At 47.4% G+C, this 25,940-nt stretch overlaps 1 protein-coding gene across 1 annotated transcript; it reads right to left on the minus strand.

Moving 5' to 3' along the window:
• Positions 1-1,451: 1,451 nt before the first annotated feature.
• On the minus strand, positions 1,452-25,940 carry LOC130493468 (H-2 class I histocompatibility antigen, Q10 alpha chain-like). Its single transcript, XM_056867222.1, has 8 exons — positions 25,856-25,940; positions 18,992-19,261; positions 17,079-17,086; positions 16,007-16,319; positions 5,445-5,720; positions 3,951-4,037; positions 1,835-1,870; positions 1,452-1,552 (listed from the first exon to the last, which is right to left on the minus strand). Exons 1-8 carry the CDS (start codon positions 25,938-25,940, stop codon positions 1,452-1,454), a joined length of 1,176 nt encoding a protein of 391 aa, XP_056723200.1.

Raw genomic sequence — 25,940 nt, forward strand, 5'->3', positions numbered from 1 at the left:
GGAGAAGACTGAGAGGGGATAAGATAACCATGTTCAAATACTTGAAGGGCTGTCATATAGAGGAGGGTGCCAAGTTGTTTTCTGTTGCCCAAGAAGGTCGGACTAGAACCAACGGGTTGAAATTAAATCAAAAGAGTTTCCGTCTAGACATTAGGAAGAATTTTCTAACCGTTACAGCGGTTCCTCAGTGGAACAGACTTCCTCGGGAGGTGGTAAGCTCTCCTTCCCTGGAGGTTTTTAAGAAGAGGTTAGAATGCTGATTCTGTGACCTTAGGCAGAGAGGGAGGGCATCTTGGCCATCTTCTGGTCACTAGGGGGGTGGGGGGGAGGTAGTTGTGAATTTCCTGCATTGTGCAGGAGGTTGGACTTGATGGCCCTGGTGGTCCCTTCCAACTCTATGATTCTATGAACATCTCCTTAGGGCTCAGGAATTTTTTTCTCCCTCCAGGCTATTTGGGAGTCAATACAATCAACAGTCCAAAAACTAAACTGAAGCAAAGCATAAGTGTTAACATGACTCAATAAATAATGCAACCAGCAGTTCAGAAACTGAGCTGAAAAACTGAACTTGTCAATAAATAATGCAAAATTACACAGTAATGCAACCAGCAGTTCAAAAACTGAACTGAAAAACTGAACATGAGTCAATAAATAATGCAAAATATTGTCGAAGGCTTTCACGGTCAGAGTTCATTGGTTCTTGTAGGTTATCCGGGCTGTGTGACCGTGGTCTTGGTATTTTCTTTCCTGACGTTTCGCCAGCAGCTGTGGCAGGCATCTTCAGAGGAGTAACACTGGCGAAACGTCAGGAAAGAAAATACCAAGACCACGGTCACACAGCCCGGATAACCTACAAGAACCAAATAATGCAAAATTACACAGTAGGATCCTGCTTATCGGCAGGATCCAGCTTATGCAGTACAAACATACCTCGGGCATATTTCAGGTTAGGTTCCTGAGCTCCGCAATAAAGCGAATATTGCAATAGAGCAAGTCACATGAATTTTTTTGTTTCCCGGTGCATGCAAAAGCATTATGTCTAAAAACAATGTACTGTAATAGTAATGAAAAAGTTTGAAATATTGTGAGAATTACCAAAATGTGACACAGAGACACCAAGTGAGCACATTCTATTGGAAAAATAGCACCGATAGACTTGATCGAAAATGCAATATCTGCGAAGTGCAATAAAATGAGGTATGTCTCTAGTATAGACCACTATCCAAATAACTGTGAATCATTTTGTACCGTGCTTCCCCCAAGGCCTGCATAGAAATGCCCTCTTGAATAACTGAGTTCGTGCATAGTTCGCTGAAAGCCAGGAGAGCAGGAGCCTTCCTGACCTCCTCAGGCAGGTTGTTCCGCAAGCTGGGGCCACAACGGAGAAGGCACTTGTACGGGCAGTTGCTGATTTTGCCCATTTGCAGGCTGGCACCCGCAGAAGGCCCTGCTCAGACAAGCAAAGCTGTCGTGGCGGAGCGCTGGGAGTGACGCAGTCCCGCAAATATGGGATTCCATGTGGTGAACCAGGTAGAGCGCTGGACGCCATTGCCTGAAGGAAAGAGGGAGAGGGAATCAGATTCACTGGGGGAGTTTCTGGGGAGGGGGCTCCAATCGCCATGGCCCCTTTTACACTCCCATTTCCCCCCCACACAAACCCTCCTTCCCCATCAGTTAATGTGACATTAAACATAGAAATCAACCATCACATGGAAATAAACAAAAGTATGGAAAATCTTTTTACTTCTCCATTCCCCCCAGAGGCAAGTACAAGGGGGCTGACAGAGCACCCCTTCCATCTTTGAGATGGGGGTCCCAGCTCCCACATACTTACGTGAGACGGAGCAATCAGACCCCTGGTCACCATCACCTGAAGGAAGGAGAGAGAGGGTCAGGTCCACTGTGGGGAGGGGCCCCCCAATCGCCACAGCCCCCTTTGCACTCCCATTTCCCCTCACACAAACACTCCTTCCCCATCAGTTACTGTGGCATTAAACATAGAAATCAACCATCACATGGAGACAAAAGTCTGGAAAATCTTTTACTTCTCCATTCTCCCCAGAGGCAGGTACAAGGGGGTTGACAGAGTGCCGCATCCATCTTTGAGATGGGGGTCCCAACTCTTGCATACTTACGTGAGACGGAGCAATCAGACCCCTAGTCACCATCACCTGAAGGAAGGAGAGAGAGGGTCAGGTCCACCGGGGAGGGCCCCCCAATAGCCACAGCCCTTTTTGCACTCCCATTTCCCCCACATACAAACCCTCCTTCCCCATCAGTTACTGCGCTATTAAACATAGAAATCAACCATCACATGGAGACAAAAGTCTGGACAATCTTTTACTTCTTCGTTCCCCCCAGAGGCAGGTACAAGGGGGTTGACAGAGTGCCCCATCCATCTTTGAGATGGGGGTCCCAACTCCCACATATTTTCGTGAGCAATCAGACCCCTGGTCACCATCACCTGAAGGAAGGAGAGACAGGGTCAGGTCCACTGAGGGGGGACTTGTGGGTAGGGGCCCCCCAATCACCACAGCCCCTTTTACACTCCCATTTCCCCACATACAATCTCTTTTCCTATCAGTTAATGTGACATAAAACTTGCAAATCAGGCATCACATGGAGATAAACAAAAACCCAGAAAAATCTTCTACTTCTCCATTCACCACAGAGGCAGATAAAAGGATCAGGATTTGAGCCTGTTGTTCAAACCAAAGCCTGCAGTTTGCTAAACAACGAGTGAGGTGGTGGATGGGAGGAAGGGAGTGTCCACACACCTGGCTATTCTGAGTGTGGATTTGGGCTTCAACAGGAAAAATGTCCATATTCACACAGGCTTGTGTCTGGGGTAAATGATCTATGACCAAAGGAGAAGGGGGGGGTCCCTGAAAACCATATCACTCTGCTGGGATCTTGGCAAGCTTTTCTCCAACAGGATCCACAGACATGAAGACCCCAGACCCCTTCAGCCTCAGCAGGGAATCTGTGCGACCCACCCCTAGGACTGCAGGCCCTGCCTAATAGATTTCCCTCCCTCCTATCCAGTAGTCCCTACCCATGCAGAAACAATAGTTCAAGAGAGGAGAGTCACTCACTCGATGTAAATGTGTAGCTGCTCTTTACTCGTCGTTTCACTGCAGGGACGGAATCAGAAAGTCAGAGCTGGAAGGGACCCCAGAGATCATCCAGTCCCATCTACAATGACTAAGGACCCTCCCTGCCAGAAGCTTCCCCACCCCCACCCCATCTCTCCCCCAACAACCTCTAAGATAAGGAAAACCCACCAAAACTGAGTAGCATCAGGAAGCCCTTTCCCCTCCCCTTCAGCATACCCTTATTGTCCAAGTTGGTCCTTCCCTCCTTTGGGAGCTCAGCATCAAACGTGGGGGGGCGTGGCTTTGAGAGGGCAGAAAAGGGACGTCTTTCAGCCATCCATGGAGAGGAATGTAGACTCTTCCAAGTGAGACTGGGCTGGCTCCCCAGGCAAGAGACTGAGCCCCTTAACATGTGTGACAGATGGGCAGGGGCCGTGACTCAGTGGTACAGCATCTGCTTGGCATGCAGAAGGTCGCAGGTTCAATCCCCGGCATCTTCAGTTTAAGGGACTAGGCAGGTAGGTGATGGGAAAGACCTGTGCCTGAGACCCTGGAGAGCCGCTGTCGGTCTGAGTAGACAATACTGACTTTGATGGGCCCAGGGTCTGATTCAGTGGAAGGCAGCTTCGTGTGTGTGATGTGCAGTCAAGTCACAGCTGACTAATGTTGACCCTGTGGGATTTTCAGGGCAACAGAGGACGGTGGTTTGCCATTGCCTGTCTCTGAATAGCAACCCCGGGCTTCCTTGGTGGTCTCCCATCCAAGTACTAAAAGGATGTCAGTGCCAGGAGAGGGGATCCACATCAAGAATCACACATACACTTTGCCCCATCAATGCTTTCCCTGTTTACTTACTCATGTAGAAGGTGACCCCAGCTCCCAACAGGACGAGAGCAACCATAACTGCCATGACAATGCCCCAAATGAGCCCCAAGTTGGATGCTGAAGGGAAAAGATCATTATTCAGACTGGCAGCAGCTCCCCAAGGCCTCAGGCAGAGATTTTCCAACCAGACAATCTCAGGTTGGTGGGGGCGGCAGACATTGCATGTAGAAATTTCTGTGCATAACAACACATCCCACACATAATTCCTGCTCCCCATCCACAAGAGATGGGCCCTCAGAGCCACCCTGGACATTTGCCCCCAGCCCCTTAACACAGGGGTACAAGCAACTGGTCAGTACCCCCAAACAAGCACAGGGGACTATTGGGAGATGCTGCTCTAAATTGCAATGTTGCTGGGGGGGGGGGGGCTTTTCTCCCTCCCTCCCATGACAAAAAATGTAAAACCTTACTAGAGCTAAAGAAGAGCCACCTAGAGCATCCAAGATCTTGGGCATCTGGGGTTTACATCACAATGACCCATTCATTTCCACTCCATATTGGACTATCCTGACAGACTTAATCCCTTTTGGACAAAGGACAATCTGGTTTGGACCAGACCATTGATTCATCATGGAAGTTCAGATGGGGGTGCTTGATGGGAGTGGGACTAAATTTTATGCAGCTCTGCTTGGTAACAGCAGCCTCTGACATCAGAGAGGGGGCTTTGCTTGGGATTTGCTAAATCTGCTTGTTAACTAACAGAGGAGGCTGGCTGAGGTCCAATTCCATTGACCATAAATATCTGTACATTTAGGATTTTCCCTTGTCTTCAGTTTTCTGTCTTCAGTGGAAACTGAATCCACAGGAGGTTGAGTAGGGGTTATGGTCTCCTTCAACTTCTTGTTGCTGCAAGGAACTCTGCTCTTGCTCTGAGGAACCTGCTATGGACTAGGTAGGGTGTACTTAGCTGAGTCAGTCCAACTTTATTACTTTTTAAAAAAATCTCTGTGCTGTACGTTGTATGTCTTCCCTGTATTTTTTTTTGCTTTGCCCTCTTTCCACCACTTTTTTGAATACAGCCACCCTTTCCCCTTTTTCTTAAATCTCTTTTACAATAAACCTTTTTTTTTATTAAGACTTTTTTTGGCTTCACTTAGTACAATGTATTTCTCTGGGATACTACTCTGAATCTCTTCCCTACATGCCACACTGCACAGACGCAACCTAGTTTGCTATAAGATATTTTTTAGGGTTTCTACTCGGTTGTCTGCTATTGCTCTAGTACTGGGTCAGAAGGTGACCTTCTCAGCAGGTGAATCTAGATGCCCTCGGGAGGTTCCTGTTTGGTGGCAGCCGGTTACCAGGGTGCTTTCCAGGGAACCCCTGGTTTTGGGGAGTTTCTCAGCAATGAAATCCCCCTCCCCCTTCCTTCCATACTACCCCCTTGCTCAAAAAATCACCTTCCACGCTCTGCCAGGCCCCACCCCCAAGGGGGCCACAGCCTCCCCCTTTTCAGCCTCTCACCTGGCTTCTCCCAGGCAAAGGCCACAGGCTCTGGAAAAGCATCATGTTCCACGTGGCACTGGTATCTGTTCCTGTCCTTGGGATCTATGTTGATGCTGAGCCAGGTGTGGTAGGTTCCATCTGAGTTGGGGACGACACGCTCCGTACTGTTGAGCTGGTCCTCGTCCCTCTTCCAGGTGACCATGATCGCTTTGGGGTAGAAACCGTAGACACGGCAGATGAGGGTCTCCTGGTCATCGTTGCCCTTGTTGCGTGCCACCTTCACCCTTGGGGGCTCTGTGGAAACGGCACCATTAGTCTGTGTTAACAGAGTATGTAGCCTGCTGGAGGGGGGTTTCTGACTGGTTCTCTTTGTTGTTTTATCTACCTGTAGCTAGCTGAAGGTGATTGATTGATGAGGGGTGTTGATTGCTGAGGGCGAGCCGAAGGGCGAGAGCACAAGAGCACCAGGGCTCTTGCCCTGGGGCTCTTGGCCTGGGGGCGCTGTAATATTTTTTATGTGCTGAGGGTTTTACTTCTTCAAGGAGAGAGCCTTGAAAGGAGGTTTGCCAGGGGAACTATCAGAGTAGCCTAGGAAAGAAACTTCAGCAATTGATCACAACACTGTGGCTAGTGAGGGATATGAGGCAGTAACATGCAAGGTCTGTGCATGTTTGTCTTTTTACCTGAGGGTAAACAACAGGAGCAGGAGAGTAAGGAATCTGAACAAATGGAGGTACAGACAACACAGGAGGAGGATGCATGGAAGAATGTGGCCCACAGGAGTAGGAAAATCAGGACACATCCTGATCCTCTCTTGCTCAGCAGTTGGTTCCAGGATCTCCCAATAGATACTGATTCTGGACCACTGGAACAAGGGCTATCCCCCCAAAGCGTGAAAGAAATTTCTCAGGCTCCTGCGCATGAGAGGACTCGATCTTCCGCCCCACAGTTTAGGAAGAGGCGTGTTCTCGTAATTGGGGATTCCCTCCTGAGAGGGGTAGAGTCTAAAGTATGCCGACCTGATTCGTCCCGAGAGGTCTGCTGTTTACCGGGTGCACGCATCCAGGATGTGACGGAAAGGGTAGGAAGACTCATCAAGCCCACAGATTATTACCCTTTCTTGCTTGTTCATGTGGGAACAAATGATATTGCCCGGCATAGCCCAGAATGTATTAAAAGAGACTACATGGCTCTGGGTGAGAAGGTGAAGGATTTGGGGGAGCAGGTTGTGTTTTCGTCAGTTCTGCCTGTTGAAGGTCGTGGCTTAAGAAGGGAAAGACGAATACTACAAATTAATGACTGGCTGCATAGGTGGTGTCGTCAAGAAAGGTTTGGATTTCTGGACGATGGCTTATGCTTTCGAGAAAAAGCCCTTCTGTCAGGGGATGGTTTACACCTCACGAGGGTAGGAAAAAATGTGTTTGGTGAGAGCCTTGCACACCTGATCAGGAGGGCTTTAAACTAAATCCTATGGGGGAGCGAGACAACAACTTAAAGCCTTGTATGCTGATAATACCTGGAGACGAGAACAATAAAGATTTGCAGGGAGTGGCATGTATGCAAGGAAACATAAACTCACAGGTAAGTACAGAAACAAAAACCTCGGGCACATAAACCACAGATTCTGATGCTTGTACACTAATGCGCAGAGTATGGGAAACTTGCAGGAAGAACTCGAAGCCCTAATACAGGAAGGGGATTTTGACCTAATAAGCATTTCTGATACTTGGTGGGATGTCAGTCATGATTGGAATATTAAGATTGAGGGGTACAACTTGTTTAAAAGGGATAGACTGATAAGGAAGGGGGGAGGAGTAGCACTGTATGTCAAAGATGTGTACACTTGTGAAGAAGTACATGAATCTGAGCATGGTAGTGCAGTCGAGACTCTATGGGTAAACATAAAAGGGTGTCAGCGAGGGCATCCAGTCAGGCCACGGATAAGCAAGCCCCGTCCCCTTCCCACCCCCCGTTCTCATTCCTTTGCTTGCCAGACATTAGCATTTCAATAAAGATCAAAAAGCTGTCAAAAATGTGCATTCAACCACAGCCACTTGTCCTTTCTCGGATATGTTATATCCCCTCACGGTTTGACCATGGACCCTGAGAAGGTTCAGGCGGTCTGGGAGTGGGAACCCCCCAGAACTCACAAGCAGGTTCAGCAGTTCTTGGGGTTCACAAATTTTTATAGTGATTTTATCCAGGACTTTGCCAAAATAGCCTTACCGATCTACTTAAAACCAAGGGGAAGGGGCAGGAGGCTACCTTTGCGCAACCTTGGTCTGACTGGTGTCAGGCGGCATTTGAGACTCTAAAGAGGCGCTTTACGTCCGAGCCTGTTCTGGCTCACCCAGATTGTTCAAAGCCGTTCACCCTTCAAGTTGATGCCTTGGAGAAGGCAATGGGAGGTGCGCTCCTTCAGAGGGACGGCCATGGGGTACTTCGACCCTGTGCCTATTTTTCAAAGAAATTCTCCGGCCCAGAGCTAAACTGGCCGATAGGGGAAAAGGAAGCCATGGCTATTAAGCATGCCCTTATGGTATGGCAGCAGTTCCTGGAGGGGGCGATTGAACCTTTTGAGGTCTGGACAGAACACCGAAATCTCGAGGCTATATTGGGTCAGCGGAAGCTATCGGCTAAACAGCTGCGCTGGACGGACTTTTTTCTCCAAGTTCCGTTTCAACATTAAACACATGCCCGGGAAGGAAAACTGCCTGGCCGACAGGCTGTCCCGAATGCTGCAATATGAATGTAGAGTCGACCGGCTGGTGGGATCCCCTTTTACCCGAGAACACCTGGGCTTAACTCCGGGGGGGAGGGTAGCGCAGGAGTTCTAACCAGAGCCCAAACCCATACAGCGGCGAGGGAGTCAGTTCCAGGCTCCTCTCAAGAGAGGGCTGCCCCTACCCCCTCATCCCCCGTAGTCCCAGGGGATCTTCCGGGGGCAGTCACAGGGGAGGAGAGTCCTCTCAGCAAGAGTGGGGAGATAGGGTGGAGCCGGTCCCTGATTCCCCTCAGGAGTTGGTTGCCTCTACCCCTCGATCCTTGGCAGTCCCGGAGGACCTCCCAGAGGCCGCCAAATGACGATGGGGGGAGGCTCTTCAGCGGGAGCAGGGGGATAAGTCTCTCCCATCCCAGGTACTGGACGGGAATGGTGCCCACAAGGATAAACACTACGTCCCCAAGGACCTGCGGCGGGAGGTGTTGGAATGGTGCCACAGTTCCAAAACGGGGGGGGGGTATTTCGGGTTTGTGAAGACCTTGCACCTAGCTAGCCGACAGTTCTGGTGGCTGGGGATGCGCCAGGACATCGATGTTTCATTAAATCTTGCCCAGTGTGCGCGACAAGCAAGCGCTAAATGGGAAAATCTCCTGGATTATTAAAGCCCCTAGAGACTCCAGAGGCACCCTGGCGGGTGATCGGGATGGATTTCATAACTGACCTCCCATCCAGCCAGGGGAAGATGGTTCTGTGGGTGATCACAGATCTCTTTTCGAAACAAGTTCATCTCGTCCCATGCGAGGGAATGCCCTCTGCACACAAACTGGCTCGCTTGTTTGTGCACCAGATCTTCAGATTACACGGCTTTCCACGGAAGGTCATGCGTGACAGGGGGTCAGTTTTCGTGTCAAAATTTTGGAAAGCATTTTTGGGACTTGTGGGTGTGCAACAGGGTTTGTCTTCGGCCTAACACCCGCAGACGGATGGGCAGACCGAAAGGGTTAACACTGTAATAGAATGTTACTTGCGCTGTTTTGTTAATTACCACCAGGACAATTGGGTCGACCTGCTGCCCTTGGCGGAATATGCGGTACGCTCTGCAACTGGTCTAAGCCCTTTCAAAGCGGTCTACGGAATGGAATTCGGGCCCTTGGGGGCCATACCCCTCCCGCCGGGCGGCGACCCCCCCCCGAGGTGTCAGTGTGGGCCAACACAATGAAGAACACTTGGCCCTGGCTTATAAAAAATTTGGAGCAGGCAAAAGAGAGATACAAGGCGCAGGCAGACAAACACAGGGCGCCTCAATGGGAATTAAAGGTCGGAAAGAAGGTTTACCTCTCCACCAAAAACCTCAGGTCTTTACGTCCGTGCCAGAAACTGAGTCAAAAATTTGTGGGTCCGTTCCCAATCTCCCGGGTCATCAATGAGGTTACTGTGGAGTTGGAACTGCCAAGAACCTTACAGGGGGTGCACCCGGTATTCCATGTGAGTCTGTTAAAACCCTTTGTACCGGCACCTGAATGGCACCCCGAACCCGCCACTGCCACCCCAATTATGGTGCAAGGGGAACAGCACTTTGAGATCTCCAAGGTATTAGATTCTCGGGTGCGAAGGGGCCAGCTGGAATATTTCGTGCATTGGAAATACCTGAATTCCAGCCATGATGAGTGGGTGTCCGCTGTACACGTAAAGGCCCCCACCGTGGTAGTGGAATTCCATCGGCTCTATCTCGCCAAACCGAGGAGTTCCAGGGAGGGGTCTTTGGGGAGGCGGAGTGTCAGCAAGGGCATCCAGTCGGGCCATGGATAAGCAAGCCCCATCTCCTTCCCACCCCCCGTTCTCGTTCCTTTGCTCACCAGGCATTAGCATTTCAATAAAGATCCGCTGTGAGATCTCTGGCGCCTGGAGCCCAGAGATCGCCCGGTCGTTTGCTAGTCAATCTCACCAGGAGGTTTAGTAGTGGGCAATCAAAGGCGAACACTTCCTTGTTGTCACCTTGTATCCTTTCACATTCAAAACAACTCTGCTGCACCTCACCCTTTCATGTCCTACCGTCGATGTAATCAATTGTATTGTATGTTCCCTATAAAGATGACCTGTAGTTCCCCGTTCTGTATTCTGACCTTAAGTTCGTATAGACCTACTGAACCCATTTTGCTTTCTTAATAAAAACTTTAAACTCTCTGTAACGTCTGGAGTGCAGTTTACTATTACTGAAATGCAACGAGGTACTGAAGTCTGACAAAGGAATAAGAAATCGTTATATTCTCGTGGGGGTCTGCTATTGACCGCCAAACCAGGCAGAGGACTTGGATGGGACGCTCCTAGACCAGATCACAAAGTTCTCAAAGAGACAGGACATGGTGGTCATGGGAGATTTTAATTACCCGAATATCTGTTGGAAGTCCAACGCTGCTAAAAATGCAAGATCCAATAAATTCCTGACTTGTCTTGCTGACAACTTCCTATTCCAGAAAGTGGACAGGGAAACAAGGGGATCTGCTATCTTAGACTTGATTCACACCAACAGGGAAGAACTGGTGGATGAGGTTAAAGTAGTAGGCACCCTGGGTAGTAGTGACCACGTACTCTTGGAATTTACAATCTTGGGGAAAGGAAAACCTGTAAGTAGTCAGACGTATAGGTTGGACTTTAAAAGAGCAAATTTTAACAAACTTATGCTAGGTAGAATCCCATGGTCAGAAATACTGAAGGAGAAGGGTGTTCAAGAAGGGTGGGCATTTCTTAAAAATAAAATACTGAAGGTGCAATCCCAAACCATTCCTATGAGAAGGAAAAATGGGAGGAGCCTAAAGAGCCCAGGGTGGCTCCATAAACAGCTTTTTAAAGAGTTGAGAAATAAAAAAGACTCATTTAGGAAGTGGAAGGAGGGCCTTATAACCAAAGAGGAATATAAACAAATAACTAGTGCTTGTAGGGAGAGGGTTAGGAAAGCTAAAGCTCAGTATGAACTTAGGCTAGCAAGAGATGCGAAACGCAACAAAAAAGGGTTCTTTTCCTATGTACAGAGTAAGAGTAAGAACAAGGACAAGATAAGCCCATATCGTGGACCGGAAAGTGACATTGTAACAGGAGATGAAGAGAGGGCAGAACTCCTCAATTCCTACTTTTCCTCAGTCTCTTCTCGTGAGGGAAGTGTTGCTCAACATGGCATAAACAGAACATGTGATGAGGGAAGGCATTTGCAGCCTAAATTGGCATTGGGGTAGTGCACAAACACCTGGTTTCTTTAATTGAAACAAAATCCTCTGGGCCAGATGACTTGCACCCAAGAGTACTCAAAGAACTTGCAGATGTAATTTTGGAACCTCTGTCCATTATTTTTGAAAAGTCTTGGCAAACAGGTGAGGTGCCAGAAGATTGGAGGCGGGCAAATGTTGTCCCCATCTTCAAGAAGGGGAAAAAGGAGGATCCGGGTAACTACCGACCCATCAGCTAGACTTCTATACCAGGAAAAGTGATCGAACAAATAATCACACAGTCAATCCTTGATTATTTAGAAAGGATGGATCTGATCACTAAGAGCCAGCACGCGTTTCTCAAGAATGCTGTAGACATAGTTTATCTAGATTTTAGTAAGGCTTTTGATAAGGTTCCACATAGTAGTCTAGTTGACAAATTGGGAAAATGTGGGTTAGATCCTATTATTGTTAGGTGGATCTGCAACTGGTTGACAGATCGTACCCAAAGAGTGCTAGTTAATGGTTCCTCGTCCACTTGGAGAGAAGTGACTAGTGGAGTTCCTCAGGGATCTGTGCTGGGCCCTGTGTTGTTCAACATCTTTATAAATGATTTGGATGAAGGAATAGAGGGGATGCTTATTAAATTTGCAGTTGATACTAAATTGGGAGGGGTAGCAAATATGGTAGAAAGAGCCAAGATGCAGGATGATCTTGACAGGCTGGAGAAGTGGGCTAGAACTAATAAAATGCACTTCAACAAAGACAAATGTAAAGTTCTGCATTTAGGTAGGAAAAATCAAATGCATAATTATAGGATGGGGGAGACTTGTCTGAGCAGTAGTGTGTGTGAAAAGGATCTTGGGGTCTTAGTAGACCAAACAGTGAACATGAGTCAGCAGTGTGATGCGGTAGCTAAAAAGGCAAATGCGGTCTTGGGCTGCATCAACAGAAGTATAGTGTCCAGATCACGCGAAGTGATGGTATCACTTTACTCCGCTCTGGTTAGACCTCAACTAGAGTACTGTGTTCAGTTTTGGGCACCACAATTTAAGAAAGATGTAGATAAGCTGGATTGTGTCCAGAGGAGGGCAACAAAGATGGTGAGGGTCTGGAGACCAAGTCCTATGAGGAAAGGTTGAAGGAGCTGGGTATGTTTAGCCTGAAGCGGAGAAGACTGAGAGGGGATATGATAACCATGTTCAAGTAGTTGAAGAGCTGTCATATAGAGGAGGGTGCAGAGTTGTTTTCTGTTGCCCAAGAAGGTCGGACCAGAACCAACGGGTTGAAATTAAATCAAAAGTGTGTCCATCTGACATTAGAAAGAATTTTCTAACAGTTAGAGCGGTTCCTCAGTGGAACAGGCTTCCTCGGGAGGTGGTAAGCTCTCCTTCCCTGGAGGTTTTTAAGAAGAGGTTAGATGGCCATCTGTCAGCAATGCTGAAACTGTGACCTTAGGCAGATGATGAGAGAAAGGGCATCTTGGCCATCTTCTGGTCACGAGGGGTGTGTGTGGGGGAGGTAGTTGTGAATTTCCTGCATTGTGCAGGGGGTTGGACTTGATGGCCCTGGTGGTCCCTTCCAACTCTATGATTCTATGTCTTCTGAGGCTGGCAGGGTAGAGACTTGCCTTGAAGGGATCCCATGTGGTCATCCAGTCCCACCCGATGTGCCAAACCTGCAGCATCTGCAAGAGACCACGGAAGTGGATTCTTCAGCCTACACTTTGAAACTACATGGTGCTTCTGAGACTGGCCCAGTGACTTCCCTCAGAGTTTTGTGGTAAATATCCTTTCTTAATCCACATTTCTGTTTTTCCCCCTAAGTGATCTATAATATTCACTTCGGTGAACCAAGCAAGAAACACACATATATACACACACCTCAGAAATACCAAATAAGGCCGTCTGAGATCTACTAACCAGCCTGGTCAGCATCAAAGAGCCAGGAAAAAAAGGATGCATCCAGAAATTTTAAAAATTACCAACGCCCTGCTGGTCCAGGGGATGGGGCGGGGGACTGGTCATTTCTGTAGGACTGGGGCAGGGAAACTGCAGGGAAACCTGCAATGTGAAAGCCCCGTTGCTGCTGTCCTTAAAAATTCATGAGCATCCATGTTTTGCTATGTGCTTTCTTGTGTGATGGCAATAATTTTATTATTTATTTATTTACAAAATGTGTATCCTACCTTTCTGCCCTTAAATGGGCCACCAAGGAGGCTAACAATATAAAACACAGGTAATAAAATCACATTTTAAAACCATTAAAACCAACAACCCAACACACAAAATTAGATCCAGATGGGTGACCGCCATAGACGTCAAATTAAACAAGTTGGGTTTTACACCCCTAGCTTTACTTCAGTTAGGGTGGGAACAAGCTAAGTTAATTATATCCCAAAGGATCAAAGACATCGAGAGACAAACAGGTCTAGCAAGGGCGCCTCTATTCACTGCACCCCTCCATACTAAATACATCCTAGAACCAGCAGCCTATCTCCACTATCTAGAGATAAATAATTACAGAAGGACCTTTACCCTGGCCAGATGTGCAGCCTTACCATCTGCTTTGCTTGAGGGGAAATATAAGAAGATACCCTGGGAAGAGAGATTCTGCCCCTGTAAATCAGGGGACTTAGAAACTGTTGAGCATGCCCTCCTGAACTGCAATTTCTATACATTACCCCATTTGAAGTTTACTGAGCCCCTATTATTAAAGGAGTCTCTGATAGGATGGAGAAACTTTTGAAAAAACATAACCTACAAACCGTGTTTAAACCCACCAAGAAAATACAACAGATGCTACGATCAGCAAAAGACAAAAGAGACCCCCTCACCTCTGCAGGAGTATATCGTATACCTTGCAGCTGTGGACAAATTTACATTGGGACAACAAAACGCAGCATACAAACAAGGATAAAAGAACATGAAAGATACTGCAGACTTGGCCAACCTGAGAAATCAGCAGTGGCTGAACATGGACTGACACAAACAGGACACAGGGTCTTATTCCAAGACACTGAAAGACTGGACAATTCTACCAACTATTTTGTCAGATTGCACAGAGAAGCCATTGAAATTAATAAACATCAGCACAACTTTAACAGAAAAGAAGAGAGTTTAAGAATGAATAAGGCTTGGCTTCCTGTCCTGAAAACCTCCAGACTAACAAAGACTAGTCAACAATAGCCATGCAGATTAGCTTTGGATTTCACATATTAACAGATCACTTCAGGATACAATGGTTCCATATTAACACACCACACCCTCATTAGCACATTATCTTGATACTTACAGGTCAATGATTAGCACATTACCTTTGATACTTTTTGCAGGACAATGATTCAGCTCAACCCAACCCCTTTCTGACTATATATTTCTCTTCCTACACACTTGACACTGAGAGACACTGTCCTTCGGTGTTACTCCTCTGAAGATGCCTGCCACTGCTGCTGGTGAAACGTCAGGAAAGAAAATACCAAGACCTCGGTTACACAGCCTGGATAACCTACAAGAACCAATGAACTCTGACCATGAAAGCCTTCGACAAAATTAAAACTATTTAAAAGGCAGACGTCAAATACATACAAAACAGCTATTGAAACATTGGTTATGAAGGAGGGATCACTGAGAGAATGCTGGCAGAAGGTAGTAACATGAGGGGGAGACGAGTCTTCCTGGGGAGAAAGACGGTTTCTGGTGCCATGACCAAGAAAACCCTCACCCAGGTTGCCACCCAAAGCAGGGCCTCCAAAGAGGACCATAGTAGTTTGATGGGTTAATGAGGGAGTCGGTGGCCCTTCAGGCTCATTGGTCCAAAACCATACTGGCCATGATCAGTGGCTGGATGGCCATCTGTCGGGAGTGCTTTGATTGTGGGATCCTACATGGCGGGGGGAGGGTTGGGGTCACTGGGGATGTGGGGGGGAGGTAGTTGTTAATTTCCTGCATTGTGCAGGGGGTTGGACTAGATGATCCTGGTGGTCCCTTCCAACTCTATGATTCTATGATTCTATGAAGTTCCAAAATCCAAAGATTTTATGGTGTTCTCGGGGGATAAGGTTGCGAGCTGTAATATGACGGTGGAGTTATGTGGTTTCCATGTAAAAATCATATGGATTTGGGAGAATCCTTTTAAAATCATACAGCTTGCCCTTCCAGGGAAAAATGGCTATGGGGAAGGCTGATTGCTCTCCACTTAACCCTCTTTAAAACTCTAAAACCCCCCCCCACATTTGCACCTATTTTTCCTGCCTTGTGCCTGAAGATGGGCCAGACCCCTAGCCATGGGGGTAGAAGGGACTGGAGGGAAGCAGGCAGAGGAAAAGGGGATAATCAATCAAAATAAATTAGCAAAGTTTTATTTTAATATAGGGGGGAAACACTGACGCCTCGCCCCACACACATACCTACCTCATCCAGGCGCCTGCCTGGTTCTTGGGTTGGATCCACCCACAAGGCAGAAAGGGGTAGCAGAGTCTTGAGGTGGGCACGGCAGACTCTACCATATTCACAGGTGGGGGGCAGAGGAGGAATAAGTGCTCAGTCCGCCCCCTATAAACATCCTGGAGATTGGGGTGGGGGAGGGAGAGAGCTGATGCCCCAGGCAGGGTCTTTTGACACACGGGAAGCGTCCAGACATGAGCCCCTCCTGCTTACCTGTCCTCCGCAGGGTCTCGTTCCCGTAATCCAGATACCTCCGCAGCCACTTTATGCAGGTCGTCTCCAGGTAGGACTTGTGGTACTGTGGAGCAGCCTGGAGGTCATCTAGCTTCTGCATTAAGATTTTGGCCTGGGGCATGAGGGCTGTCCAAGTGACGTTCTCCATGTTGAGGGACATGCAGTTTTCCCCATCATAGCCATACTGCCAGGACCCCCCTCTGGGCTGCCCGTCTGGCCCTACCTTGCAGCTGAACATTTGCTGCAGGGTGTGGAGACCTGAAAGAGATATGTTGTGGAGGGTATGTTGCCCCTAAGCATTTCTCCTCTGTTCTAATCTCGCTGATTACAATATGCATTGTACCTCTGCATCCTGACTCCTTTCTTTGCAAACCCCTCCCACCTTCTGACTGGAAAACAAGGGCACAGGAATCTCCATTCCTGCTTGTCTCTGATGAAGGGAGCTTTGACTCTCGAAAGCTTATATATCCTGGAAATCTTTAAGGTGCTACTGGACTCAAGTCTCATTCTGCTACTGCAGACCAACACGGCTACCCTTTGAAACGATCCCCCCCTCCCCGATTTCTCTTGCACTTGCTTCTCAGCAGACTATCATTTATATTCTGAAAGTGTCATGTGACCCTGAACCATTTGGCTTGAACCATTTGACTCAACGCAGGAAATACTTACTTCGGGCAAACAGTAAAGTATTAAGCCCCAACAATAATCAAACAGAGCTGGTGGGGCTTAAAAGTTAAGGACAAAAGTAGAAGCAGGACTAAGAAATAGTGTATTATTGTTGAAAACAAATCCATTAATGTACTTGGGTGTTCCCCTGACCTGGATGGCCCAGGCTAGCCCAATCTCATCAGATCTCAGAAGTCAAGCAAGGTCGGCCCTGGCTACTGTTTGGATAGGAGAATTCCAAGGAAGTCCAGGGTCGTGATGCAGAGGCAGACAATGGCAAACCACCTCCAACCACCTTACTTGGCCTGGGACCTTCAGACCTATGGGATTGCCTCTCCTGGTATATCCCCCCTGAGAGCATTATGCTCGATGAACAGCAACTTACTGGTGGTCCTAAGCCCACGGAGTGTGCGGCTGTCCTCAGTGAGGGCCAGGGCTTTTTTGGTACTGGCAGAACAGTCTTCCAAGTAACATCAGGGCCCTGTGGGACCTAAATGAATTCCTCAGGGCCTGTTCCGCCAGGCCTACAACTGAGGGCAGCGCAAGTTCTTTCTCCATTACTATCATTGCTGGCTTCCCCATCCTCCCCCCAACTTGGTTTGGGGGGGTCCACTGCCTGACCCGGTTTTCCCAGTACCTACAGAATCATAGAATCAGAGTTGGAAGGGACCACCAGGGCCATCAAGTCCAACCCCCTGCACAATGCAGGAAATTCACAACTACCTCCCCCACACACACCCCTCGTGACCAGAAGATGGCCAAGATGCCCTTTCTCTCATCATCTGCCTAAGGTCACAGTTTCAGCATTGCTGACAGATGGCCATCTAACCTCTTCTTAAAAACCTCCAGGGAAGGAGAGCTTACCACCTCCCGAGGAAGCCTGTTCCACTGAGGAACCGCTCTAACTGTTAGAAAATTCTTCCTAATGTCTAGACGGAAACTCTTTTGATTTAATTTCAACCCATTGGTTCTGGTCCGACCTTCTTGAGCAACAGAAAACAACTCGGCACCAGTACTTGAACATGGTTATCATATCCCATCTCAGTCTTCTCTTCAGGCTAAACATACCCAGCTCCTTCAACCTTTCCTCATAGGACTTGGTCTCCAGACCCCTCACCATCTTTGTTGCCCTTCTCTGGACACGTTCCAGCTTGCCTACATCTTTCTTAAATTGTGGTGCCCAAAACTGAACACAGTACTCTAGTTGAGGTCTATGATCCATGACAATGAATGGAGCGGGTGCAGAGGAGACCAAGCCCTATGAGGAAAGTCTGGGAGACTTGGGAATATTTAGTCTGGAAAAGAGACGGTTGAGAAAGTTGACATGATTGCTCGCTTTAAGAATTGGAAGGGCGGTCACTTAGAGGAAGGCAGAGAACTGTTCCTTTTGGCAGCAGAGGATAGGACTCGCAGTAGTGGGTTTAAATTATGGGTGGAAAATTACTGGCTGGATATTATGGGAAAATTTTTTTACAGTAAGAGTTGTTCAACAGTGGAATTGGCTACCTAGGGAAGTGGTGAGCTCCCCCTCACTGGCAGTCTTTAAGCAGCGGGTGGACAAACAGTTGTCAGAGATGCTGTAGGCTGATTCTGCATTGAGCAGGGGGTTGGACTAGATGGTCTGTATGGTGCCTTTTAACTCTATGATTAGATGATTCCATGATTTTACATGGCCTTTACTTCCAACCATCATGGCTTTCGGCAATAAGTTTACTTCTGTCTTTTAATTTAAATCCAAGAACAAAACCCACATAATGCCTTTTATTCAGACCAGATAAGTGCCGGTAGTTGTAATTTTTGAAGGAAAACATGTCATTTGTGGTTTCGCTAGTATCTAAGATGGAATTAATATGATCAATAAAGAGCTTTTTCAAGATTAAATATAAATGTTAAAGGTCTCATTTATAAAAAGTAATTCTGTAGTTCAAGTGGGAGGGGGCAAGTGTCAGACTAGTATCTGGGAGACCCGGGTTCGAATCTCCACTTGTGCCATGGAAGCTCGCTGGGTGACCTTGGGCCAGTCACAATCTCTCAGCCTAGCCTACCTCATAGGGTTGTTGTGAGGATAAAATGGAAGAGGGAAGAATGATGTAAGCCGCTTTGGGTTCCCTTTGGGGAGAAAGACAGGATATTAATGCAGTAAATAAATAAATAACTCTGTGAAGTGCAAAGGGAGGGGGCTTCTCTCTTGGGTGGAGACCCCTGCCCCCTCCTTTCCCCTTCCTCCTAAGCAGCAGCCCCTCTCCTTTTCTTGCGCTGGGGAGGAGGAGATGCTCTGGCCGCCCCCCTTCCACTCACCTGTGCTGCTGTTCTGATCCTGCAGAGATGCCAACAGGGCTCTGAACCGCTGCTCATTGCCCTGCATGATCGGGCTCTCCTTGGCCCAGTACTGGGGTTCGTCCTGCTCCACCTTCCGCATCCAGGGGGCAATGGGCTCTTTCCTGCGGGTGCGGCTGTCGTAGTGAGTGATGAGCTGGTCGTCCACATAGCCCACAGCGATGAACTGGGGCAGCCCCGGGCTGGGCTCAGACACTGCTGTGTAGAAATTCCCCAGGGAATGCGAGGAGGCTGGAAAGGGGGCAAGTAAGAGGGAGAGAAAGGGGGCAGAGTGGGTTTTTAGTTCTGTGTTTGCAACTCTTGGTGCTTTATTTGCCAATCCAGTCACTCACAGTGATGACATCTAAACAGAGGCACCCCAAAATTAGCTTTGGACTATGTGGAAACGGAGCCCTGCAAGTAGGGTTGCCAACCTCCAGGTGGTAGCTGGTGATCTCCCGCTATTGCAATTGATCGCCAGCCGATAGAGACCAGTTCCCCTGGAGAAAATGGCCGCTTTGGTAATTGGATTCTATGGCAGGAATGTCAAACATATGGCCCCTGGGCTGGAACCGGCCCTTTGAAGGCTGTGATCCAGCCCGCGGAGCCGAGCCAGCTCCCCTCCCCCCAGCTGCAGAGGTTTTTTTGCCTCTGCGGAGGAAGAAGCCTCCATAATGGTATCACTGACAGTCCTTTCTGGCTGGAGTGGAGGTTGTGTTTGTGTGGGAAAGGAGGGGAGGGGAGGGGCATGAACTATGCCTATGGGGCAGAGAGTCGCATTTAGTAAAAGAAGCCTGTCCTGAAAGCTGGGAGGAAAAAAAAAACGGAAGCGCCTGGTCTGCCCTCTTTCCTTGCCTGCTGGAAAGCCTTCCCTATGACCAGCTGTTTGGTAGGTCAGCTGTTGGGCGCGGTATCGGGGCTGAGCCTCTTGCAAGCTCCCAACTTCACGTGGGTAAGGTGCTTGCTCTGCAGCTTGCTAGGCTAGAGAGGAAGTTTGTGCTGGTTCCCCCCACCTTGTTTGGGAGATCGATCTGAGCTCAGCTTGCAGGCTCCTAAGCCCATGTGGGTAGGATACTTGTACTACAAAACATCTTGCTAGACTACAGGAAGTTTGTGCTGATCACCCCCCTTGTTGTTTGGGAGAGCGATCTAAATGCTGCTTGCAGGGTCCCAAGTCCACCTGGGTAGGGTACTTGTACTACAAAACAGCTTGCTAGACTACAGGAAGTTTGTGCTGACTGCCCCCCTCCGTTTTTTGCTTTTTGAAATGCTTGCAGAAAGTGTTGTTTGGGAGAGCCATCTGAGCACCGCTTGCAGGGTCCCAAGTCCACCTGGGTAGGGTAGTTATACTGCAGAACAGCTTGCTAGGCTACAGGAAGTTTGTGCTGGTTTCTCTACTGCAGAATACCTTGCTAGGCATTTATTATAAGCAGTTTGATTTAAATTTGGTTGTCAGCTGCTTCAGCTTTAATGAATAAATAAATAAATCAACCTAGAGATGTCACTAAGTTTAAAGAAACCCAATTCCATTTTTTGAAATAAATGTTTCACATGAAAATGTGCCATGGAGTTTGTAATCCAGAGTTTCCCAGATCAAATAGAGAACAGTGAAATTGTAAATCTGACCCAATTTGTTGTTTCTGTTCTGCAGATGTTGTGCAATGAACACATAAAAGGAGGAAAATCAACAAAATTACCTCTTTGTTTTCTTTTTAGATATGGAGGTTATTATATAGTATGATGCTTCTGAAAACATGAAAAGAGGATTGTGGATATCAGTTGTTCAGGTGCATAAAGAATAATAATAAATTGTAATGTGTGTTTGCAAATGTTCATTTTATCATACTGAGACCAACTCTTTCCTATGGTTAATAAAGGAAGCACACCAAAGGCAAAATGATAGATGTGAATTTGCTGTTCAGTACCCTGGTACCTAGCATTACATTATGGTATTTATTTACTTGTTTTTTGGGGAGCCTGCAAACAGAGCTCAGATTGATCTCCCAAACAAGGTGTGTGTGTGTGTGTGTGGAGGGAGAACCAGCACAAACTTCCTCTAGCCTAGCAAGCTGTTCTGCAGTATAAGAACCCTACCCAGGTGGACTTGGGACCCTTCAAGCAGCATTCAGATTGCTCTCCCAAACATCAAGGGGGGGGGGGGACGGACCACAAACTTCCTCTAGCCTAGCAAGCTGTTCTATAGCAGGAAAACCTGCACAAACTTCCTCTAACAAGCTGTTTTGCAATACAAGTATCCTACCCACATGGGCTTGGGAGCCTGCAAGCAGAGCTCAGATCGATCTCCCAAACAAGGTGGGGGAACCAGCACAAACTTCCTCTCTAGCCTAGCAAGCTGCAGAGCAAGCACTTACGTGGAATTGGGAGCTTGCAAGAGGCTCAGCCCCGATACCGAAACACCTAATATATTCGGCATGCTCTTCTGATACTGTAGAGAATAGGAATGCAGCATGACTAGTATTCATTATGACTAGTAGCCATAGATAGCCTTCTCCTCCATGAACATGTCTGCTCCCCTCTTAAAGCCTTCCAAGTTGGCAGACACCACCACATCCTGGGGCAGGGAGTTCCACAATTTAACTATGCGTTGTGTGAAGAAATACTTCTTATCTGTTTTGAATCTCTCTCCCTCCAGCTTCAGCAGATGACCCCGCATTCTAGTATTATGAGAGAGGGAGAAAAGCTTCTCCCTGTCCACTCTCTCCATACCATGCATAATTTTATAGACCTCTATCATGTCTCCCTCAACCACCTTCTTTCTAAGCTAAACAGCCTTAAGCGTTTCAATCGCTCTTAATAGGGCAGTTGCTGTAGCCCCCAGATCATTTCGGTTACCAGCGCGGTGTAGTGGTTAAGAGTGGTGGTTAGGAGCGGTGGCCTCTGAACTGGAGAACACGGGTTGATTCCCCACTCCTCCACATGAGCGGTGGACTCTAATCTGGTGAACTGGGTTGGTTTCCTCACTCATAACCATGAAGGCAGCTTGCTGACCTTGGGCTAGTCGCAGCTCTCTTGGAGCTCTCTCAGCCTCACCTAGCTCACAGGGTGTCTGTTGTGCAGAGGGGAAGGGAAGGTAATTGTAAGCTGGTTCGATTCTTCCTTAAGTGGTAGAGAAATTCGGTATATAAAAACAAACTCTTCTTTTTCTCTGTACCTTCTCAAGCTCTGAGATACCCTTTTTTAGGTGTGATCAGAACTGCACACAGTATTCCAAGTGTAGTCTCACCATAGATTTGTACAAAGGCAGTATGATAGCAGCAGTTTTCTTCTGTATTCTTTGTCTAATTGTGGCCAGCATGGAATTTGCCTTTTTTACAGCAGCCGCACACTGGGTTGACATCTTCATCTAGCTATCCACTACCACCCCAAGATCCCTTTCTTGGTCTGTCGCTGCCAACATAGATCCCATTAGTGTATATGAGAAGTTGGGATTTTTTGCCCCAAGATGCATCACTTTACACTTGCTCACACTGAATCTCATTTGCCATTTTAATGCCCATTTCTCCAGTTGTGTTGGGGATTAATACGAAAGGGACTGAAAATAAAACATCCATTATTATAATGCCCCTGTGTAGATCTATGGTGTGGCCTCATATGGAACACTATATACAGTTCTGGTCACCATATCTCAAAAAGGACATGGGAGAGCTGGAAAAAATACAGAAGAAGGCAACCAAGATGTTTAAGGGGTTGGAACACCTTCCTTATGAGGCTGGAGAATCGGAGACATTTCAGTTTATAAAAGAGATGACTGGGGGGGGGGTCATGATATTGATTTATAAAAATATGCATGGGATGCAGAGTTGACAAAGAACTTTTTCTCCCTCTCCCAAAATACTAGAACTCAAGAGCATTCAATTAAGCTGATATGCAGTAGATTCAGGATGACTAAAAGGAAATATTTCTTTACACAGCAAATGTTAAAAAATGTGACATTCGCTGCCAGTGAATGAAGTGATGGTCACGGATAGAACCATCCTTCACAAATCTGCTTGAAAAGTGGATTAGACAGATTTGTGAAGGACAGTTCTATCAGTGGCTATTAGCCCTGGTGACTGAAGGGAACCTCCAAGTTCAGAGGCAGTCAACCTCTGAAATCTCTGTGCCAGGAGGCAATATCAGGGGAAAGCCTTGCCCTCTATGCCCTGTTGGCTGGCCCTCTCGGACAACTGGTTGGCAGCTGTATTTGACAGGATGCTGGACCAGATGGTCTTATGCAGCAGGGCTCTTCTTATGCTCTTACGGAACGGATCCCTGCGGTCTGGACATCAGTAGTAATTGCAATTCCAGGGGAATTCCAGTCCACTCCTGGAGAGTGCCAACCACACCGCTTTGTGTTCCTGACATGTGTCAAGATTTCCCGGCTCATCTCCGTCTCCTTGCCCAGCCGACAAAGCACATTGATACGGCAAAACAGGGGTTCGTGGGGGGAGAGAGAGACCTGCAGATCGTTATTCAAGAAAACAGTTTATTCTGGCAGCTGCGACCCAGAGCACTCTACCGAGTAAAAATCTCTGAGCCCCGATCATACTGAGGAAGGGATATTTATCCAAATTCAGGGTACGCTGATAGCATTCCAGACATAGAGGCGGCGCAGTACAGTTCAGTTCTATCCAGTTTCTCCTATCAATGTTTATAGTTCACTCTGACTCTCCATGACTCTTAACCCACTTCCTTAGCACACAGACATACAGGGATATTCTGCCCAGCAACAAGCCATTCCCTGGCTGTCCTAATACATTTTACAGAAAGGAAAAGAGATTATTACAAATTGCTAAATCAGTGGATCTTCCATAGTCAGGGGAAGTCTACCTTGCTGTCACATTCCCCCCTTATGATACAAGACATACATATAAGGCTTGTCAATCATTCCTGTATTCCATTTCATCATACTTTCTATCACAAAATACACATTCCAGAACCCTCTTATCTCAGTGAACCACTCACTCCACCACTCAATCGACTTCCCAATTCTCATTCTGACCAACTTTCTAATTCCCATCCTGGGCACAATTAATTCTGGTCATCCTATACAGTCTTAACAACTGATCTCACAAATACATCCCATCTCAAAATACGTTCTTGCCACTAAAATCCAACAAACAATTTCCACAATAAACCAGTTGTTGTCTTCTGAAACACAAAGGCCGTTACAATAGATCCAACAAACAATTTAACAGCATTAAGAAGCCAACTAGGCCTGGCAACATTACAACTTAAAGAATGGTAGTGTGTGGGTGCTTATGCAGACTCTTGTCAGTTGAAGGCAAGAGGAAAGTCAGAGAAAAGACAGAGGAAGGGGACATGTCCTCACGGCTAAAGGTGAGATTCTTGCACCTGCTTATGTACACAGGCAGTTGATAGGGCCACAGGTGAAATACCTTTTTCTGTGGCAATAATCCCAGGAAATTCCTGGAGGTCCCTAAAACAGCTTTATTGAAAAAAATCCAAAACTTAGGAAGGACAGTTGGAAGAAGCAGGAACACATTTGAACAAGATACATTAATGGAAGAACACACAGACTTCTAAGACATTGCAGAATGCATGATACATAGCAGCAACATCAATCCTGCATTGGTACATTTTATAAAACAACACCAACATCCCTTTATCCTTTCTTCAAACAAAGCATCCCAAAAATCAAAAGTCCTTTGTCAACTTTGAATGGAAACATACACAACCTTTCACATTAGTCATACAGTTGAGATCATTACAAAGAGAAACACCAGATAACTCAGGCAGTCTAGAATAGGCATGACTGCCACAGAATCAGAACTAAAAATCACCAGAGTCTTTCCACAGGAGCTGTAAAACAAATGAGTCTGAGACACAAACAGAAACAACTGAAGCCGCCCCCCTTTGCTACTGCAGGGCGGGGGAGACAAATCCACAGTCTCAGGCAGGAGGCAGGAGGCCCCTCTCGAATGACTCCCAGTCTAAGCCACAGGAACAATGTTAACATATAGATACAGTCATTTGCTGAAAAAAACTTCATCTGGTATCAGGAAAAATAGGGTACGTTGAAATATCTGGAACCAGACTGTAAAAGACAAAAATATCAAGAGCCTACACAGAGTGCCCTTAATGTCTATAGAGCTTAGCTGAAAAAGTAGAAAAGCACTGTCCTTCAGTGTTACTCCTCTGAAGATGCCCGCCACAGTCTCTGGCAAAACGTCAGGAAAGAAAACACCAAGACCACGGTCACATAGCCCTGATAACCTACCAGAACCAATAGAAAAGCAATGTCCAAAGGCAATGTTCATATCAAAGGTTTTTAAAGAAAGGAGTGGCTGGAAGTAAAACCTGGAAAACTCAAAAGACAATTAATTCAGTTATTGCATGGAAAAACTGTTGACATAGAGGGACCTCATAGAGGACTTCCCTCCCCCCTTCACCTGTTTTCTGACACACAGGAAACAGTGACGCTGTTATGCTCAAGAGAGCTGTTGACAGACCAAGTAAATATCTCAGAACCTAATAAGCAACCATTGTCACTTCGCCCAAACACTCAAAAATCTTCTTTGCTTGCTTCCGGCCATCAGGAGAACAGACCCCAAACCCAAAAGATGTTTCTCGTTGCTTGTGGGGTGGCAATTTCTGCAAAGTTCTTGCCAAACCTCATGAACTTTCCAAGCCTCCTCAAGCCTCAAAAGGGTGTTTTCCTCCTTTTTCAAGCACATCCCAGGTGCTGCACAGACCTTGCTGTCACAACATCAACCCCCCCCCCAAATGCAGGGCGGGGCGGACACCCCTCCTTTGCTCAGCGGCCTGGGTGCAAACCCTGCCCCCTCCCTCCTGCACAATCGTGGCCCCCACGCAAGAACTCACCGGAGCAATCCTCCAGCCAGGGGGCGACGACCCCCAGGAGGAGGGGGAGGAGGAGGCAGCGCCCCCTCCTCATAGGCATCAACAT

Source organism: Euleptes europaea, chromosome 1, assembly GCF_029931775.1.
Source record: "Euleptes europaea isolate rEulEur1 chromosome 1, rEulEur1.hap1, whole genome shotgun sequence".
Classification (NCBI taxonomy): domain Eukaryota; kingdom Metazoa; phylum Chordata; class Lepidosauria; order Squamata; family Sphaerodactylidae; genus Euleptes; species Euleptes europaea.